Below are 20,820 nucleotides of genomic sequence, written 5' to 3' on the forward strand. Positions count from 1 at the left end.
ATCTGAAACATTTTCTACATACACAATAGACCCATTACTCTCAAATATTGTTCACAAATCTGTCTAAATCTGTGTTACTGAGTAGAGTTGAGCGAACACCTGGATGTTCGGGTTCGAGAAGTTCGGCCGAACTTCCCGGAAATGTTCGGGTTCGGGATCCGAACCCGACCCGAACTTCGTCCCGAACCCGAACCCCATTGAAGTCAATGGGGACCCGAACTTTTCGGCACTAAAAAGGCTGTAAAACAGCCCAGGAAAGAGCTAGAGGGCTGCAAAAGACAGCAACATGTAGGTAAATCCCCTGCAAACAAATGTGGATAGGGAAATGTATTAAAATAAAAAAAATAAAAAAATAAAAAAAAATTAACCAATATCAATTGGACAGAGGTCCAATAGCAGAGAATCTGTCTTCACGTCAGCAGAGAATCAGTCTCTTCATGCCATAGCAGAGAATCTGGCTTCATGTCAGCAGAGAATCAGTCTTCATGTCATAGCAGAAAATCAGGTTTCACGTCACCCACCACTGGAACAGGCCACTGTCACATATTTAGGCCCCGGCACCCAGACAGAGGAGAGAGGTCCCGTAACAGAGAATCTGGCTTCATGTCAGCACAGAATCAGTCTTCATGTCATAGCAGAGAATCAGGCTTCACGTCACCCACCACTGGAAGAGGCCACTGTCACACATTTAGGCCCTGGCACACAGACAGAGGAGAGAGGTCCCGTAACAGAGAATCTGGCTTCATGTCAGCACAGAATCAGTCTTCATGTCATAGCAGAGAATCAGGCTTCACGTCACCCACCACTGGAAGAGGCCACTGTCACACATTTAGGCCCTGGCAACCAGACAGAGGATAGAGGTCCCGTAAAAGAGATTCTGGCTTCATGTCAGCACAGAATCAGTCTTCATGTCATAGCAGAGAATCAGGCTTCACGTCACCCACCACTGGAACAGGCCACTGTCACATATTTAGGCCCCGGCACCCAGACAGAGAAGAGAGGTCCCGTAACAGAGAATCTGGCTTCTTGTCAGCACAGAATCAGTCTTCATGTCATAGCAGAGAATCAGGCTTCACGTCACCCACCACTGGAACAGGCCACTGTCACACATTTAGGCCCTGGCACCCAGACAGAGGATAGAGGTCCCGTAACAGAGAATCTGGCTTCATGTCAGCACAGAATCAGTCTTCATGTCATAGCAGAGAATCAGGCTTCACGTCACCCACCACTGGAACAGGCCACTGTCACATATTTAGGCCCCGGCACCCAGACAGAGGAGAGAGGTCCCGTAACAGAGAATCTGGCTTCATGTCAGCACAGAATCAGTCTTCATGTCATAGCAGAGAATCAGGCTTCACGTCACCCACCACTGGAACAGGCCACTGTCACATATTTAGACCCCGGCACCCAGACAGAGGAGAGAGGTCCTGTAACAGAGAATCTGGCTTCATGTCAGCACAGAATCAGTCTTCATGTCATAGCAGAGAATCAGGCTTCACGTCACCCACCACTGGAACAGGCCACTGTCACATATTTAGGTCCAGGCACCCAGGCAGAGGAGAGAGGTCCCGTAACAGAGAATCTGGCTTCATGTCAGTACAGAATCAGTCTTCATGTTATAGCAGAGAATCAGGCTTCACGTCACCCACCACTGGAACAGGCCACTGTCACATATTTAGGCCCCGGCACCCAGACAGAGGAGAGTTTCATTCACCTTTGGGTTGCCCCGCAATATAATGGTAAAATGAAAATAAAAATAGGATTGAATGAGGAAGTGCCCTGGAGTACAATAATATATTGTTAAGGGGAGGTAGTTAATGTCTAATCTGCACAAGGGATGGACAGGTCCTGTGGGATCCATGCCTGGTTCATTTTTATGAACGACAGCTTGTCCACATTGGCTGTAGACAGGCGGCTGCGTTTGTCTGTAATGACGCCCCCTGCCGTGCTGAATACACGTTCAGACAAAACGCTGGTAGCCGGGCAGGCCAGCACCTCCAAGGCATAAAAGGCTAGCTCTGGCCACGTGGACAATTTGGAGACCCAGAAGTTGAATGGGGCCGAACCATCAGTCAGTACGTGGAGGGGTGTGCACAGGTACTGTTCCACCATGTTAGTGAAATGTTGCCTCCTGCTAACACGTTCCGTATCAGGTGGTGGTGCAGTTAGCTGTGGCGTGGTGACAAAACTTTTCCACATCTCTTCCATGCTAACCCTGCCCTCAGAGGAGCTGGCCGTGACACAGCTGCGTTGGCGACCTCTTGCTCCTCCTCTGCCTTCGCCTTGGGCTTCCACTGGTTCCCCTGTGACATTTAGGAATGCTCTCAGTAGCGCGTCTACCAACGTGCGCTTGTACTCGCGCATCCTTCTATCACGCTCCAGTGTAGGAAGTAAGGTGGGCACATTGTCTTTGTACCGGGGATCCAGCAGGGTGGCAACCCAGTAGTCCGCACACGTTAAAATGTGGGCAACTCTGCTGTCGTTGCGCAGGCACTGCAGCATGTAGTCGCTCATGTGTGCCAGGCTGCCCAGAGGTAAGGACAAGCTGTCCTCTGTGGGAGGCGTATCGTCATCGTCCTGTGTTTCCCCCCAGCCACGCACCAGTGATGGGCCCGAGCTGCTTTGGGTGCCACCCCGCTGTGAACATGCTTCATCCTCATCCTCCTCCACCTCCTCCTCATCCTCGTCCTCCTCGTCCTCCAGTAGTGGGCCCTGTCTGGCCACATTTGTACCTGGCCTCTGCTGTTGCAAAAAACCTCCCTCTGAGTCACTTCGAAGAGACTGGCCTGAAAGTGCTAAAATTGACCCCTCTTCCTCCTCTTCCTCCTGGGCCACCTCCTCTTCCATCATCGCCCTAAGTGTTTTCTCAAGGAGACATAGAAGTGGTATTGTAACGCTGATAACGGCGTCATCGCCACTGGCCATGTTGGTGGAGTACTTGAAACAGCGCAACAGGGCACACAGGTCTCGCTTGGAGGCCCAGTCATTGGTGGTGAAGTGGTGCTGTTCCGCAGTGCGACTCACCCGTGCGTGCTGCAGCTGAAACTCCACTATGGCCTGCTGCTGCTCGCACAGTCTGTCCAGCATGTGCAAGGTGGAGTTCCACCTGGTGGGCACGTCGCATATGAGGCGGTGACCGGGAAGGCCGAAGTTACGCTGTGGCGCAGACAGGCGAGCAGCGGCAGGGTGTGAACGCCGGAAGCGCGAACAGACGGCCCGCAGTTTATGCAGCAGCTCTGACATGTCGGGGTAGTTGCGAATGAACTTCTGCACCACCAAATTCAGCACATGCGCCATGCAAGGGATGTGCATCAAACCGGCTAGTCCCAGAGCTGCAACGAGATTTCGCCCATTATCGCACACCACCAGGCCGGGCTTGAGGCTCACCGGCAGCAACCACTAGTCGGTCTGTTGTTCTATACCCCGCCACAACTCCAGTGCGGTGTGGGGCCTGTCCCCCAAACATATGAGTTTCAGAACGGCCTGCTGACGTTTACCCCGGGCTGTGCTGAAGTTGGTGGTGAAGGTGTGTGGCTGACTGGATGAGCAGGTGGAAGAAGAGGAGGAGGAAGCTGAGTAGGAGGAGGAGGAGACAGGAGGCAAAGAATGTTGCCCTGCGATCCTTGGCGGCAGAAGGACGTGCGTCAAACAGCTCTCCGCCTGTAGCCCAGCTGCCACTACATTTACCCAGTGTGCAGTTAGGGAGACATAGCGTCCCTGGCCGTGCTTACTGGTCCACGTATCTGTGGTTAGGTGGACCTTGCCACAGATGGCGTTGCGCAGTGCACACTTGATTTTATAGGACACTTGGTTGTGCAGGGAAGGCATGGCTCTCTTGGAGAAGTAGTGGCGGCTGGGAACAACATACTGTGGGACAGCAAGCGACATGAGCAGTTTGAAGCTGTCTGTGTCCACCAGCCTAAATGACAGCATTTCATAGGCCAGTAGTTTAGAAATGCTGGCATTCAGGGCCAGGGATCGAGGGTGGCTAGGTGGGAATTTACGCTTTCTCTCAAATGTTTGTGAGATGGAGAGCTGAACGCTGCCGTGTGACATGGTTGAGATGCTTGGTGACGCAGGTGGTGGTGTTGGTGGTACATCCCATGTTTGCTGGGCGGCAGGTGCCAACGTTCCTCCAGAGGCGGAGAAAGAGGCCGAGGCTGCAGCAGCAGAAGAGGCTGAGGCGGCAGCAGCAGAAGAGGTAGCAGGGGGAGCCTAAATGACTTCCTTGTTTTTAAGGTGTTTACTCCACTGCAGTTCATGCTTTGCATGCAGTTGCCTGGTCATGCAGGTTGTGCTAAGGTTCAGAACGTTAATGCCTCGCTTCAGGCTCTGATGGCACAGCGTGCAAACCACTCGGGTCTTGTCATCAGCACATTGTTTGAAGAAGTTCCATGCCAGAGAACTCCTTGAAGCTGCCTTTGGGGTGCTCGGTCCCAGATGGCGGCGGTCAGTAGCAGGCGGAGTCTCTTGGCCTCTTCCTCCGAACTCTGAAAGTCAGTGGCACGACCTTCATTCCATGTGGGGTCTAGGACCTCATCGTCCCCTGCATCGTCTTCCACCCAGTCTTGATCCCTGGCCTCCTGTTCAGTCTGCACACTGCAGAAAGACGCAGCAGTTGGCACCTGTGTTTCGTCATCATCAGAGACGTGCTGAGGTGGTATTCCCATGTCCTCATCATCAGGAAACATAAGTGGTTGTGCGTTAGTGCATTCTATCTCTTCCATCCCTGGGGAAGGGCTAGGTGGATGCCCTTGGGAAACCCTGGCAGCAGAGTCTTCAAACAGCATAAGAGACTGCTGCATAATTTGAGGCTCAGACAGTTTCCCTGATATGCATGGGGGTGATGTGACAGACTGATGGGCTTGGTTTTCATGCGCCATCTGTGCGCTTTCTGCAGAAGACTGGGTGGGAGATAATGTGAACGTGCTGGATGCACTGTCGGCCACCCAATTGACTAATGCCAGTACCTGCTCAGGCCTTACCATCCTTAGAACGGCATTGGGCCCCACCAAATATGGCTGTAAATTCTGGCGGCTACTGGGACCTGAGGTAGTTGTTACATTAGGACGTGTGGCTGTGGCAGAACGGCCACGTCCTCTCCCAGCACCAGACGGTCCACTAACACCACCACGACCATGTCCACGTCCGCGTCCGCGTCCGCGTCCCTTACTAGATGTTTTCCTCATTATTCCCGTTCACCACAATTTTGAAAATGGCAAATTTGGGAATACTTTTTCAACCCAGAACAAAACTGTGCTTTTACGGTCACTAAAAATAATTTGACCAGCTAAAACAGTACTGATTTAGAGGAATATAAATGTCAGGGCTATTTTTTAGCCGCTGTGTGACAGGTATACCTTTAATCACAGAATTAGACTTGTATCTGCACTGTAGCGTGTGTGTTAAGTTTTTCAGAATGACACTATCAGCACCTTGAATCTAATATACCCTTTTTGGGATAGATATAAAGTAGGCCTGATATAGCAGAAACTACTAATTTTGAGAATGGCAAATTTGGGAATAGTTTTTCAACCCAGAACAAAAACTGTGCTTTTACGGTCACTACAAATAACTTGACCAGCTAAAACTGTACAGATTTGGAGGAATATAAATGTCAGGGCTATTTTTTAGGCGCTGGGTGACAGGCTCAACTTGCCCCTGATGTAGTATATGGCCAAAAAATAACCACACTATTGATGGTTAAATGCACTTGGGTGACACAGGCTCAGCCTGCACCTGATGTAGTATATGGCCAAAAAATAACGACACTATTGATGGTTAAATGCACTTGGGTGACACAGGCTCAGCCTGCACCTGATGTAGGATATAGCAAAAAATAACCACACTATTGATGGTTAAATGCACTTGGTGGTAGCTTGTGCTGGCGCACCACAAGCCACAAAATGGCCGCCGATCACCCCAGAAAAAAGTGATATAAAAACGCTCTGGGCAGCCTAAAAAAAGTGAGCAATTCAATATCAGCACTTCAATGATCCACAGCTGGAGATCGATCACTGAATTAAGTCTTTTGGAGGAGTTAATCTGCCTAATCTCGCCCTAACGTCGCAGCAGCAACCTCTCCCTATGCTTGACCCAGCTTATATAGAGGCTGGGTCACATTCTGCACTGGCCAATCACAGCCATGCCAATAGTAGGGGGGGCAAGTAGTATGACGCTTGTTGATTGGCTGCTTTGCAGCCTTTCAAAAAGCGCCAAGAAAGCGCCGAACACCGAACCCGAACCCAGACTTTTAAGAAAATGTTTGGGTTCGGGTCCGTGTCACGGACACCCCAAAATTCGGTACGAACCCGAACTATATAGTTTGGGTTCGCTCATCCCTATTACTGAGCACTTCTCCTTTGCCGAGATAATCCATTCCATCTCATAGGTGTGGCAGCCGCATATCAAGGCCCATTGTTGTCCCATTCATCCACGACATCAGCAGCTAATGTTGCAGCATGATAATGCACAGCCCCATATTGCAAGTATCTGTACACAATTCCTGGAAGCTGAAAACATCCCAGTACTTGCATAGTCAGCATACTCACCGGACATGTCACCCATTGAGCATGTTTGGGATGCTCTGGATCGGCATATACGACAACGTGTTCCAGTTCCTGCCAATATTCTGCAACTTCGCACAGCTATTGAAGAGGAGTGGACCAACATTCCACAGGCCACAATCAACAACCTGATCAACTCTATGCGATGGAGATGTGTTGCACTGCGTGATGCAAATGGTGGCCACACCAGATAGTGACTGGTTTTCTAACCCTCACCCCCTCCCCCAATAAGGCAAAAAACTGTGCACATTTCAAAGTGGTCTTTTATTGTGGGCAGTCTTAGGCACACCAGTGCAATATTCATGCTGTCTAATCAGCACCTTGATATGCCACACCTGTGAGGTGGGATGGATTATTTTGGCAAAGGAGAAGTGCTCACTAAAACAGATTTTGACAGATTTGTGAACAATATTTGAGAGTAATGGGTATTTTGTGTATGTAGAGTTCAGCTCATGCAAAATGGGAGCAAAGCCGAATGTGTTGCGTTTATATTTTTGTTCATTGTAGATAGATGTGATTAGATAGATAGATACAAAGTTAGACAGGCAGATAGATAAATAGATATAGGTAAAAAAAAAAAATCCAGTCAGCAAAGGAAGCAATATGGAGAATCACAATACATTAGTAAGTGTCTTGTAATAACTTTGTCTTCATGATAAATGCCATTTGCTGATGTGAGACAACCCCTTTAAGGTCCTGTAGATTTCTCAGTAGTTTGCCCATAACTAATGCATTGAAATATTTTGTCTCATATCTGGATGTGCTAATGTCTGCAGAACTGATTGCCTAATAGATGTAGATTAAGAACTTTTATTTTCACATCTACCTTCAGTGTTATATTCCTCAATTAACTGTGAAGCACTTGATATTGATTAGGTAATGGAACCCATTGTGAAGATATCGATGAATGTAAGAACAATCCCTGTTCCCCTAATGCCATCTGCAATAATACAATAGGAAATTACACCTGTACCTGTAAGGATGGATTCACAGGTGAGAAAATTGACTGATCGCCTTATATTAACTGCTTGTAAAGAAAGTGTTATTGTCCTGCTCTACTCAATATTAGAGAGAGTAAATAAAGACCATAAGTAACTACATACTGTATATAGATAATACAAGAAACATATGTGCTGCAAAGAGTCATAGATAAAAGAAGGTTACTATAGTATAATACTAAGGGTACTTTGACACTAGCATTTTTGCTGGATTTGGCAGGGTTCAGCAAAAACGCTTCCGTTACTGATAACACAACCAACCGCATCTGTTATGAATGGATGCAGTTGTACACTGACCAAAAATATAAACGCAACACTTTCGGTTTTGCTCCCATTTTGCATGAGCTGAACTCAAAGATCTGAAACATTTTCTACATACACAAAAGACCCATTACTCTCAAATATTGTTCACAAATCTGTCTAAATCTGTGTTAGTGAGCACTTCTCCTTTGCCGAGATAATCCATCCCACCTAACAGGTGTGGCAGCCGCATATCAAGGCCCATTGATGTGCCTTTCATCCACGACATCACCTCATGTTGCAGCATGATAATGCACGGCCTCATATTGCAAGTATCTGTACACAATTCCTGGAAGCTGAAAACATCCCAGTACTTGCATAGTCAGCATATTCACCGGACATGTCACCCATTGAGCATGTTTGGGATGCTCTGGATCGGCATATACGACAGCGTGTTCCAGTTCCTGCCAATATTCTGCAACTTCGCACAGCTATTGAAGAGGAGTGAACCAACATTCCACAGGCCACAATCAACAACCTGATCAACTCTATGCGATGGAGATGTGTTGCACTGCATGAGGCAAATGGTGGCCACACCAGATACTGACTGGTTTTCTAACCCGCACCCCCCACCCCCTGTAAAGCAAAAAAAAGTGCACATTTCAGAGTGGTCTTTTATTGTGGGCAGTCTAAGGCACACCTGTTCAATATTCATGCTGTCTAATCAGCACCTTGATATGCCACACCTGTGAGGTGGGATGGATTATTTCGACAAAGGAGAAGTGCTCACTAAAACAGATTTTGACAGATTTGTGAACAATATTTGAGAGTTTTGGGTATTTTGTGTATGTAGAGTTCAGCTCATGCAAAATGGGAGCAAAGTCGAATGTGTTGCGTTTATATTTTTGTTCATTGTAGATAGATGTTATTAGATAGATAGATACAAAGTTAGACAGGCAGATAGATAAATAGATATAGGTAAAAAAATAAATCCAGTTAGCAAAGGAAGCAATATGGAGAATCACAATACATTAGTAAGTGTCTTGTAATAACTTTGTCTTCATGATAAATGCCATTTGCTGATGTGAGACAACCCCTTTAAGGTCCTGTAGATTTCTCAGTAGTTTGCCCATAACTAGTGCATTGAAATATTTTGTCTCATATCTGGATGTGCTAATGTCTGCAGAACTGATTGCCTAATAGATGTAGATTAATAACTTTTTATTTTCACATCTACCTTTAGTGTTATATTCCTCAATTAACTGTGAAGCACTTGATATTGATTAGGTAATGGAACCCATTGTGAAGATATCGATGAATGTAAGAACAATCCCTGTTCCCCTAATGCCATCTGCAATAATACAATAGGAAATTACACCTGTACCTGTAAGGATGGATTCACAGGTGAGAAAATGGACTGATCGCCTTATATTAACTGCTTGTAAAGAAAGTGTTATTGTCCTGCTCTACTCAATATCAGTGAGAGTAAATAAGACCATAAGTAACTACAAACTGTATATAGATAATACAAGAAACATATGTGCTGCAAAGATTCATAGATAAAAGAAGGTTACTATAGTATAATACTAAAGGTACTTTGACACTAACATTTTTGCTGGATTTGGCAGGGTTCAGCAAAAACGCTTCCGTTACTGATAACACAACCATCCGCATCTGTTATGAATGGATGCAGTTGTACACTGACCAAAAATATAAACGCAACACTTTCGGTTTTGCTCCCATTTTGCATGAGCTGAACTGAAAGATCTGAAACATTTTCTACATACACAAAAGACCCATTACTCTCAATTATTATTCACAAATCTGTCTAAATCTGTGTTACTGAGCACTTCTCCTTTGCCGAGATAATCCATTCAATCTCATAGGTGTGGCAGCCGCATATCAAGGCCCATTGTTGTCCCATTCATCCACGACATCAGCAGCTAATGTTGCAGCATGATAATGCACAGCCCCATATTGCAAGTATCTGTACACAATTCCTGGAAGCTGAAAACATCCCAGTACTTGCATAGTCAGCATACTCACCAGACATGTCACCCATTGAGCATGTTTGGGATGCTCTGGATCGGCATATACGACAACGTGTTCCATTTCCTGCCAATATTCTGCAACTTCGCACAGCTATTGAAGAGGAGTGGACCAACATTCCACAGGCCACAATCAACAACCTGATCAACTCTATGCGATGGAGATGTGTTGCACTGCGTGATGCAAATGGTGGCCACACCAGATAGTGACTGGTTTTCTACCCCCCCCCCCCCCCCCCCCAGTAAGGCAAAAAACTGTGCACATTTAAGAGTGGTCTTTTATTGTGGGCAGTCTTAGGCACACCATTGCAATATTCATGCTGTCTAATCAGCACCTTGATACGCCACACCTGTGAGGTGGGATGGATTATTTTGGCAAAGGAGAAGTGCTCACTAAAACAGATTTTGACAGATTTGTGAACAATATTTGAGAGTAATGGGTATTTTGTGTATGTAGAGTTCAGCTCATGCAAAATGGGAGCAAAGCCGAATGTGTTGCGTTTATATTTTTGTTCATTGTACACTGCGTGCAGAATTATTAGGCAAATGAGTATTTTGACCACATCATCCTCTTTATGCATGTTGTCTTACTCCAAGCTGTATAGGCTCGAAAGCCTACTACCAATTAAGCATATTAGGTGATGTGCATCATGTAATGAGAAGGGGTGTGGTCTAATGACATCAACACCCTATATTAGGTGTGCATAATTATTAGGCAACTTCCTTTCCTTTGGCAAAATGGGTCAAAAGAAGGACTTGACAGGCTCAGAAAAGTCAAAAATAGTGAGATATCTTGCAGAGGGATGCAGCACTCTTAAAATTGCAAAGCTTCTGAAGCGTGATCATCGAACAATCAAGCGTTTCATTCAAAATAGTCAACAGGGTCGCAAGAAGCGTGTGGAAAAACCAAGGCGCAAAATAACTGCCCATGAACTGAGAAAAGTCAAGCGTGCAGCTGCCAAGATGCCACTTGCCACCAGTTTGGCCATATTTCAGAGCTGCAACATCACTGGAGTGCCCAAAAGCACAAGGTGTGCAATACTCAGAGACATGGCCAAGGTAAGAAAGGCTGAAAGACGACCACCACTGAACAAGACACACAAGCTGAAACGTCAAGACTGGGCCAAGAAATATCTCAAGACTGATTTTTCTAAGGTTTTATGGACTGATGAAATGAGAGTGAGTCTTGATGGGCCAGATGGATGGGCCCGTGGCTGGATTGGTAAAGGGCAGAGAGCTCCAGTCCGACTCAGACGCCAGCAAGGTGGAGGTGGAGTACTGGTTTGGGCTGGTATCATCAAAGATGAGCTTGTGGGGCCTTTTCGGGTTGAGGATGGAGTCAAGCTCAACTCCCAGTCCTACTGCCAGTTTCTGGAAGACACCTTCTTCAAGCAGTGGTACAGGAAGAAGTCTGCATCCTTCAAGAAAAACATGATTTTCATGCAGGACAATGCTCCATCACACGCGTCCAAGTACTCCACAGCGTGGCTGGCAAGAAAGGGTATAAAAGAAGAAAATCTAATGACATGGCCTCCTTGTTCACCTGATCTGAACCCCATTGAGAACCTGTGGTCCATCATCAAATGTGAGATTTACAAGGAGGGAAAACAGTACACCTCTCTGAACAGTGTCAGGGAGGCTGTGGTTGCTGCTGCACGCAATGTTGATGGTGAACAGATCAAAACACTGACAGAATCTATGGATGGCAGGCTTTTGAGTGTCCTTGCAAAGAAAGGTGGCTATATTGGTCACTGATTTGTTTTTGTTTTGTTTTTGAATGTCAGAAATGTATATTTGTGAATGTTGAGATGTTATATTGGTTTCACTGGTAAAAATAAAAAATTGAAATGGGTATATATTTGTTTTTTGTTAAGTTGCCTAATAATTATGCACAGTAATAGTCACCTGCACACACAGATATCCCCCTAAAATAGCTAAAACTAAAAACAAACTAAAAACTACTTCCAAAAATATTCAGCTTTGATATTAATGAGTTTTTTGGGTTCATTGAGAACATGGTTGTTCAATAATAAAATTAATCCTCAAAAATACAACTTGCCTAATAATTCTGCACTCCCTGTAGATAGATGTGATTAGATAGATAGATACAAAGTTAGACAGGCAGATAGATAAATAGATATAGGTAAAAAAATAAATCCAGTCAGCAAAGGAAGCAATATGGAGAATCACAATACATTAGTAAGTGTCTTGTAATAACTTTGTCTTCATGATAAATGCCATTTGCTGATGTGAGACAACCCCTTTAAGGTCCTGTAGATTTCTCAGTAGTTTGCCCATAACTAATGCATTGAAATATTTTGTCTCATATCTGGATGTGCTAATGTCTGCAGAACTGATTGCCTAATAAATGTAGATTAATAACTTTTATTTTCACATCTACCTTCAGTGTTATATTCCTCAATTAACTGTGAAGCACTTGATATTGATTAGGTAATGGAACCCATTGTGAAGATATCGATGAATGTAAGAACAATCCCTGTTCCCCTAATGCCATCTGCAATAATACAATAGGAAATAACACCTGTACCTGTAAGGATGGATTCACAGGTGAGAAAATGGACTGATCGCCTTATATTAACTGCTTGTAAAGAAAGTGTTATTGTCCTGCTCTACTCAATATCAGTGAGAGTAAATAAGACCATAAGTAACTACATACTGTATATAGATAATACAAGAAACATATGTGCTGCAAAGAGTCATAGATAAAAGAAGGTTACTATAGTATAATACTAAGGGTACTTTGACACTAGCATTTTTGCTGGATTTGGCAGGGTTCAGCAAAAACGCTTCCGTTACTGATAACACAACCATCCGCATCTGTTATGAATGGATGCAGTTGTACACTGACCAAAAATATAAACGCAACACTTTCGGTTTTGCTCCCATTTTGCATGAGCTGAACTCAAAGATCTGAAACATTTTCTACATACACAAAAGACCCATTACTCTCAATTATTATTCACAAATCTGTCTAAATCTGTGTTACTGAGCACTTCTCCTTTGCCGAGATAATCCATTCCATCTCATAGGTGTGGCAGCCGCATATCAAGGCCCATTGTTGTCCCATTCATCCACGACATCAGCAGCTAATGTTGCAGCATGATAATGCACAGCCCCATATTGCAAGTATCTGTACACAATTCCTGGAAGCTGAAAACATCCCAGTACTTGCATAGTCAGCATACTCACCGGACATGTCACCCATTGAGCATGTTTGGGATGCTCTGGATCGGCATATACGACAACGTGTTCCAGTTCCTGCCAATATTCTGCAACTTCGCACAGCTATTGAAGAGGAGTGGACCAACATTCCACAGGCCACAATCAACAACTTGATCAACTCTATGCGATGGAGATGTGTTGCACTGCGTGATGCAAATGGTGGCCACACCAGATACTGACTGGTTTTCTAACCCCCATTCCCCCCCCAGTAAGGCAAAAAACTGTGCACATTTCAGAGTGGCCTTTTATTGTGGGCAGTCTTAGGCACACCAGTGCAATATTCATGCTGTCTAATCCGCACCTTGATATGCCACACCTGTGAGGTGGGATGGATTATTTTGGCAAAGGAGAAGTGCTCACTAAACAGATTTTGACAGATTTGTGAACAATATTTGAGAGTAATGGGTATTTTGTGTATGTAGAGTTCAGCTCTTGCAAAATGAGAGCAAAGCCGAATGTGTTGCGTTTATATTTTTGTTCATTGTAGATAGATGTGATTAGATAGATAGATACAAAGTTAGACAGGCAGATAGATAAATAGATATAGGATAAAAAATAAATCCAGTCAGCAAAGGAAGCAATATGGAGAATCACAATACATTAGTAAGTGTCTTGTAATAACTTTGTCTTCATGATAAATGCCATTTGCTGATTTGAGACAACCCCTTTAAGGTCCTGTAGATTTCTCAGTAGTTTGCCTATAACTAGTGCATTGAAATATTTTGTCTCATATCTGGATGTGCTAATGTCTGCAGAACTGATTGCCTAATAGATGTAGATTAATAACTTTTATTTTCACATCTACCTTCAGTGTTATATTCCTCAATTAACTGTGAAGCACTTGATATTGATTAGGTAATGGAACCCATTGTGAAGATATCGATGAATGTAAGAACAATCCCTGTTCACCTAATGCCATCTGCAATAATACAATAGGAAATTACACCTGTACCTGTAAGGATGGATTAACAGGTGAGAAAATGGACTGATCGCCTTATATTAACTGCTTGTAAAGAAAGTGTTATTGTCCTGCTCTTCTCAATATCAGTGAGAGTAAATAAGACCATAAGTAACTACATACTGTATATAGATAATACAAGTAACATATGTGCTGCAAAGAGTCATAGATAAAAGAAGGTCACTATAGTATAATACTAAGGGTACTTTGACACTAGCATTTTTGCTGGATTTGGCAGGGTTCAGCAAAAACGCTTCCGTTACTGATAACACAACCATCCGCATCTGTTATGAATGGGTGCAGTTGTACACTGACCAAAAATATAAACGCAACACTTTCGGTTTTGCTCCCATTTTGCATGAGCTGAACTCAAAGATCTGAAACATTTTCTACATTCACAAAAGACCCATTACTCTCAAATATTGTTCACAAATCTGTCTAAATCTGTGTTAGTGAGCACTTCTCCTTTGCCGAGATAATCCATTCCATCTCATAGGTGTGGCAGCCACAAATCAAGGCCCATTGTTGTCCCATTCATCCACGACATCAGCAGCTAATGTTGCAGCATGATAATGCACAGCCCCATATTGCAAGTATCTGTACACAATTCCTGGAAGCTGAAAACATCCCAGTACTTGCATAGTCAGCATACTCACCGGACATGTCACCCATTGAGCATGTTTGGGATGCTCTGGATCGGCATATACGACAACGTGTTCCAGTTCCTGCCAATATTCTGCAACTTCGCACAGCTATTGAAGAGGAGTGGACCAACATTCCACAGGCCACAATCAACAACCTGATCAACTCTATGCGATGGAGATGTGTTGCACTGCGTGATGCAAATGGTGGCCACACCAGATACTGACTAATTTTCTAACCCCCCCCCCCCAATAAGGCAAAAAACTGTGCACATTTCAGAGTGGTCTTTTATTGTGGGCAGTCTTAGGCACACCAGTGCAATATTCATGCTGTCTAATCAGCACCTTGATACGCCACACCTGTGAGGTGGGATGGATTATTTTGGCAAAGGAGAAGTGTTTACTAAAACAGATTTTGACAGATTTGTGAACAATATTTGAGAGTAATGGGTATTTTGTGTATGTAGAGTTCAGCTCATGCAAAATGGGAGCAAAGCCGAATGTGTTGCGTTTATATTTTTGTTCATTGTAGATAGATGTGATTAGATAGATAGATACAAAGTTAGACAGGCAGATAGATAAATAGATATAGGTAAAAAATAAATCCAGTCAGCAAAGGAAGCAATATGGAGAATCACAATACATTAGTAAGTGTCTTGTAATAACTTTGTCTTCATGATAAATGCCATTTGCTGATGTGAGACAACCCCTTTAAGGTCCTGTAGATTTCTCAGTAGTTTGCCCATAACTAATGCATTGAAATATTTTGTCTCATATCTGGATGTGCTAATGTCTGCAGAACTGATTGCCTAATAGATGTAGATTAATAACTTTTATTTTCACATCTACCTTCAGTGTTATATTCCTCAATTAACTGTGAAGCACTTGATATTGATTAGGTAATGGAACCCATTGTGAAGATATCGATGAATGTAAGAACAATCCCTGTTCCTCTAATGCCATCTGCAATAATACAATAGGAAATAACACCTGTACCTGTAAGGATGGATTCACAGGTGAGAAAATGGACTGATCGCCTTATATTAACTGCTTGTAAAGAAAGTGTTATTGTCCTGCTCTACTCAATATTAGTGAGAGTAAATAAGACCATAAGTAACTACATACTGTATATAGATAATACAAGAAACATATGTGCTGCAAAGAGTCATAGATAAAAGTAGGTTACTATAGTATAATACTAAGGGTACTTTGACACTAGCATTTTTGCTGGATTTGGCAGGGTTCAGCAAAAATGCTTCCGTTACTGATAACACAACCATCCGCATCTGTTATGAATGGATGCAGTTGTACACTGACCAAAAATATAAACGCAACACTTTCGGTTTTGCTCCCATTTTGCATGAGCTGAACTCAAAGATCTGAAACATTTTCTACATACACAAAAGACCCATTTCTCTGAAATATTGTTCACAAATCTGTCTAAATCTGTGTTAGTGAGCACTTCTCCTTTGCCGAGATAATCCATTCCATCTCATAGGTGTGGCAGCCGCATATCAAGGCCCATTGTTGTCCCATTCATCCACGACATCAGCAGCTAATGTTGCAGCATGATAATGCACAGCCCCATATTGCAAGTATCTGTACACAATTCCTGGAAGCTGAAAACATCCCAGTACTTGCATAGTCAGCATACTCACCGGACATGTCACCCATTGAGCATGTTTGGGATGCTCTGGATCGGCATATACGACAACGTGTTCCAGTTCCTGCCAATGTTCTGCAACTTCGCACAGCTATTGAAGAGGAGTGGACCAACATTCCACAGGCCACAATCAACAACCTGATCAACTCTATGCGATGGAGATGTGTTGCACTGCGTGATGCAAATGGTGGCCACACCAGATACTGACTGGTTTTCTACCCCCCCCCCCCAGTAAGGCAAAAAACTGTGCACATTTCAGAGTGTCCTTTTATTGTGGGCAGTCTTAGGCACACCAGTGCAATATTCATGCTGTCTAATCAGCACCTTGATATGCCACACCTGTGAGGTGGGATGGATTATTTTGGCAAAGGAGAAGTGCTCACTAAAACAGATTTTGACAGATTTGTGAACAATATTTGAGAGTAATGGGTATTTTGTGTATGTAGAGTTCAGCTCATGCAAAATGGGAGCAAAGCCGAATGTGTTGTGTTTATATTTTTGTTCATTGTAGATAGATGTGATTAGATAGATACAAAGTTAGACAGGCAGATAGATAAATAGATATAGGTAAAAAAATAAATCCAGTCAGCAAAGGAAGCAATATGGAGAATCACAATACATTAGTAAGTGTCTTGTAATAACTTTGTCTTCATGATAAATGCCATTTGCTGATGTGAGACAACCCCTTTAAGGTCCTGTAGATTTCTCAGTAGTTTGCCCATAACTAGTGCATTGAAATATTTTGTCTCATATCTGGATGTGCTAATGTCTGCAGAACTGATTGCCTAATAGATGTAGATTAATAACTTTTATTTTCACATCTACCTTCAGTGTTATATTCCTCAATTAACTGTGAAGCACTTGATATTGATTAGGTAATGGAACCCATTGTGAAGATATCGATGAATGTAAGAACAATCCCTGTTCACCTAATGCCATCTGCAATAATACAATAGGAAATTACACCTGTACCTGTAAGGATGGATTCACAGGTGAGAAAATGGACTGATCGCCTTATATTAACTGCTTGTAAAGAAAGTGTTATTGTCCTGCTCTTCTCAATATCAGTGAGAGTAAATAAGACCATAAGTAACTACATACTGTATATAGATAATACAAGTAACATATGTGCTGCAAAGAGTCATAGATAAAAGAAGGTCACTATAGTATAATACTAAGGGTACTTTGACACTAGCATTTTTGCTGGATTTGGCAGGGTTCAGCAAAAACGCTTCCGTTACTGATAACACAACCATCCTCATCTGTTATGAATGGATGCAGTTGTACACTGACCAAAAATATAAACGCAACACTTTCTGTTTTGCTCCCATTTTGCATTAGCTGAACTCAAAGATCTGAAACATTTTCTACATACACAAAAGACCCATTACTCTCAAATATTGTTCACAAATCTGTCTAAATCTGTGTTAGTGAGCACTTCTCCTTTGCCAAGATAATCCATCCCACCTCACAGGTGTGGCATATCAAGGCCCATTGTTGTGCCATTTATCCTTGATTTCACCTCATGTTGCAGCATGATAATGCACGGCCCCATATTGCAAGGATCTGTACACAATTCCTGGAAGCTGAAAACATCCCACTTCTTGCTTGGCCAGCATACTCACAGGCAGGGCCGGTACAAGGCAGGGGCCGAAGGAGCGGGTGCCCTGGGCGCTACAAGGAGGGGGGCGCAGGTGGGCCGGCAAGCCTGAGTGCCGCAAGGCCGCGGCCCTGGTGACAAGTGGGGGCGGCCGCGGCCGGCGGCAGGGCAGAGCAGGAGATGAGCGCTTCCATTGCGGAAGCGCTCATCTCCATAGTCATCTGTATTGCAGTCCTCAGGACTGCAATACAGATGCCTGCGCTGCGGCAGAGGAGGGAGAGGTGTGTCCCCTCCTGTTCCTCTGATAGGCTGCCGGCCTAATGCTGGCAGCCTATCAGAGGCCGGTGCAGGCGGCGCGATGACGTCATCGCGTCGCCTGACTGCCGTATAGCGAGGGACACAGACGGAAGAGGCGGCCTGCATCGCATCACATTGCTGGAGGTAAGTATAAGTTTTTTTTATTATTTTTTTTATTTATATAGGTACAATACTGGGCTGGGCTGGCACATAAGGGGGGACTACTGGGCTGGGCTGGCACATGATAAGGGGGGCTGCCTACTGGGCTGGCACATGATAAGGGGGGACTACTGGGCTGGGCTGGCACATAAGGGGGGCTACTGGGCTGGCACATGATAAGGGGGGACTACTGGGCTGGCACATGATAAGGGGGGCTACTGGCACATGATAAGGGGGGCTACTGGCACATAAGGGGGGCTACTGGCCCATAAGGGGGCTACTGGCACATAAGGGGGGCTATTGGCACATAAGGGGGGCTACTGGCCCATAAGGGGGCTATTGGCAATAAGGGGGGCTACTGGCACATGATATGGGGGGCTACTGGCACATGATATGGGGGCACTCTGGCTACTGGCACATGATATGGGGGCACTCTGGCTACTGGCACATGATATGGGGGGGGGGCTCTGGCTACTGGCACATGATATGGGGGCACTCTGGCTACTGGCACATGATATGGGGGGGGGGGGCTCTGGCTACTGGCACATGATATGGGGGGGGGCTCTGGCTACTGGCACATGATATGGGGGCATCTATGGGGGCACATCTTACTGCAGATTATTTAGGGGCATCTACTGAGGCTAAAAAGAAGATATTTTATATGGGGGGCTCTGTATAGGGGCATTTTATACTGGGACACATTATGGTGGGTACTATGGGGAAGGGGGGAGCACTATGGGGGTCATCTACGGGGGCACTGAGAAGGGGTATTTTATGTTGGCACATTATGGGAACATTAGCTCAACTGGGGGCATTACAAAGGGGTATGTTTTGCATATTATAAGGAGAATTATTACTACTGGGGGGGGCATTATGGTGGGCTTTATTACTCCCCCATGGTATGACCCCCTAGTAGCAGCACCAGCCTCTCCCTGCTCTGCTATTCCTCTGCCCCTTCTCCAAATCCTTATTATGAAATCTTTCTCATTAGGATAAAGCACAACATCAGCTCCGCCGAGCCCCCGGCCAAGTGTTGAAGTGGCGTCCGAGATCCCCAAGGGCCAAGTCAAGTAACTGTAAGTTTTTATGGGGGTTCTACAAAAGAGCTATCGTGGGGCAAAGTTCATATTCGTGTTTACACACGTGTTTTAAAATGAATACTTTCAAAGTCCCACAGTCCTTTGTTCTATTGCTTTAAGTATATTCTTGTTTTGAAACAACATTGATTCTTTCTTAAAAACGGGGGGGGGGGGGGGGGGGGGGGGGGGGGGGGGGGGGGCGCAGTTTGCCATCTTCGCCCTGGGCACCAAATGGCCTTGTCCCAGCCCTGCTCACAGGACATTTCACCCATTGAGCATGTTTGGGATGCTCTGGATCGGCGTATACGACAGCGTGTTCGAGTTCCTGCCAATATTCTGCAACTTCGCACAGCTTTTGAAGAGGAGTGGACCAACATTCCACAGGCCACAATCAACAACCTGATCAACTCTATGCAATGGAGTTTTTTTGCACTGCGTGAGGCAAATGGTGGCCACACCAGATACTGTCTGTTTTTCTAACACCTTACCCCCCCAGTAAGGCAAAAAACTGTGCACATTTCAGAGTGGCCTTTTATTGTGGGCAGTCTAAGGCACACCAGTGCAATATTCATGCTGTCTAATCAGCACCTTGATATGCCACACCTGTGAGGTGGGATGGATTATTTTGGCAAAGGAGAAGTGCTCACTAAAACAGATTTTGACAGATTTGTGAACAATATTTGAGAGTAATGGGTATTTTGTGTATGTAGAGTTCAGCTCTTGCAAAATGGGAGCAAAGCCGAATGTGTTGCGTTTATATTTTTGTTCAGTGTAGATAGATGTGATTAGATAGATCGATACAAAGTTAGACAGGCAGATAGATAAATAGATATATGTAAAAAAATAAATCCAGTCAGCAAAGGAAGCAATATGGAGAATCACAATACATTAGTAAGTGTCTTGTAATAACTTTGTCTTCATGATAAATGCCATTTGCTGATGTGAGACAACCCCTTTAAGGTCCTGTAGATTTCTCAGTAGTTTGCCCATAACTAGTGCATTGAAATATTTTGTCTCATATCTGGATGTGCTAATGTCTGCAGAACTGTTTGCCTAATAGATGAAGATTAATAACTTTTTATTTTCACATCTACCTTCAGTGTTATATTCCTCAATTAACTGTGAAGCACTTGATATTGATTAGGTAATGGAACCCATTGTGAAGATATCGATGAATGTAAGAACAATCCCTGTTCACCTAATGCCATCTGCAATAATACAATAGGAAATTACACCTGTACCTGTAAGGATGGATTCACAGGTGAGAAAATGGAATGATCGCCTTATATTAACTGCTTGTAAAGAAAGTGTTATTGTCCTGCTCTTCT

At 44.4% G+C, this 20,820-nt stretch overlaps 1 protein-coding gene across 1 annotated transcript in view; it reads left to right on the plus strand.

Annotated features, from left to right (window-relative positions):
- The window catches only part of LOC120999139, a 260,278-nt gene that overhangs the window by 169,909 nt on the left and 69,549 nt on the right, over window positions 1–20,820 (plus strand). The window contains exons 53-58 of the mRNA XM_040430012.1: window positions 7,443–7,559; window positions 9,092–9,208; window positions 12,304–12,420; window positions 13,951–14,067; window positions 15,594–15,710; window positions 17,233–17,349. Coding sequence (XP_040285946.1) covers window positions 7,443–7,559; window positions 9,092–9,208; window positions 12,304–12,420; window positions 13,951–14,067; window positions 15,594–15,710; window positions 17,233–17,349 — 702 coding nt within the window. The remainder of the gene's footprint in view (window positions 1–7,442; window positions 7,560–9,091; window positions 9,209–12,303; window positions 12,421–13,950; window positions 14,068–15,593; window positions 15,711–17,232; window positions 17,350–20,820) is intronic.

Source organism: Bufo bufo, chromosome 4, assembly GCF_905171765.1.
Source record: "Bufo bufo chromosome 4, aBufBuf1.1, whole genome shotgun sequence".
NCBI classification, from domain to species: domain Eukaryota; kingdom Metazoa; phylum Chordata; class Amphibia; order Anura; family Bufonidae; genus Bufo; species Bufo bufo.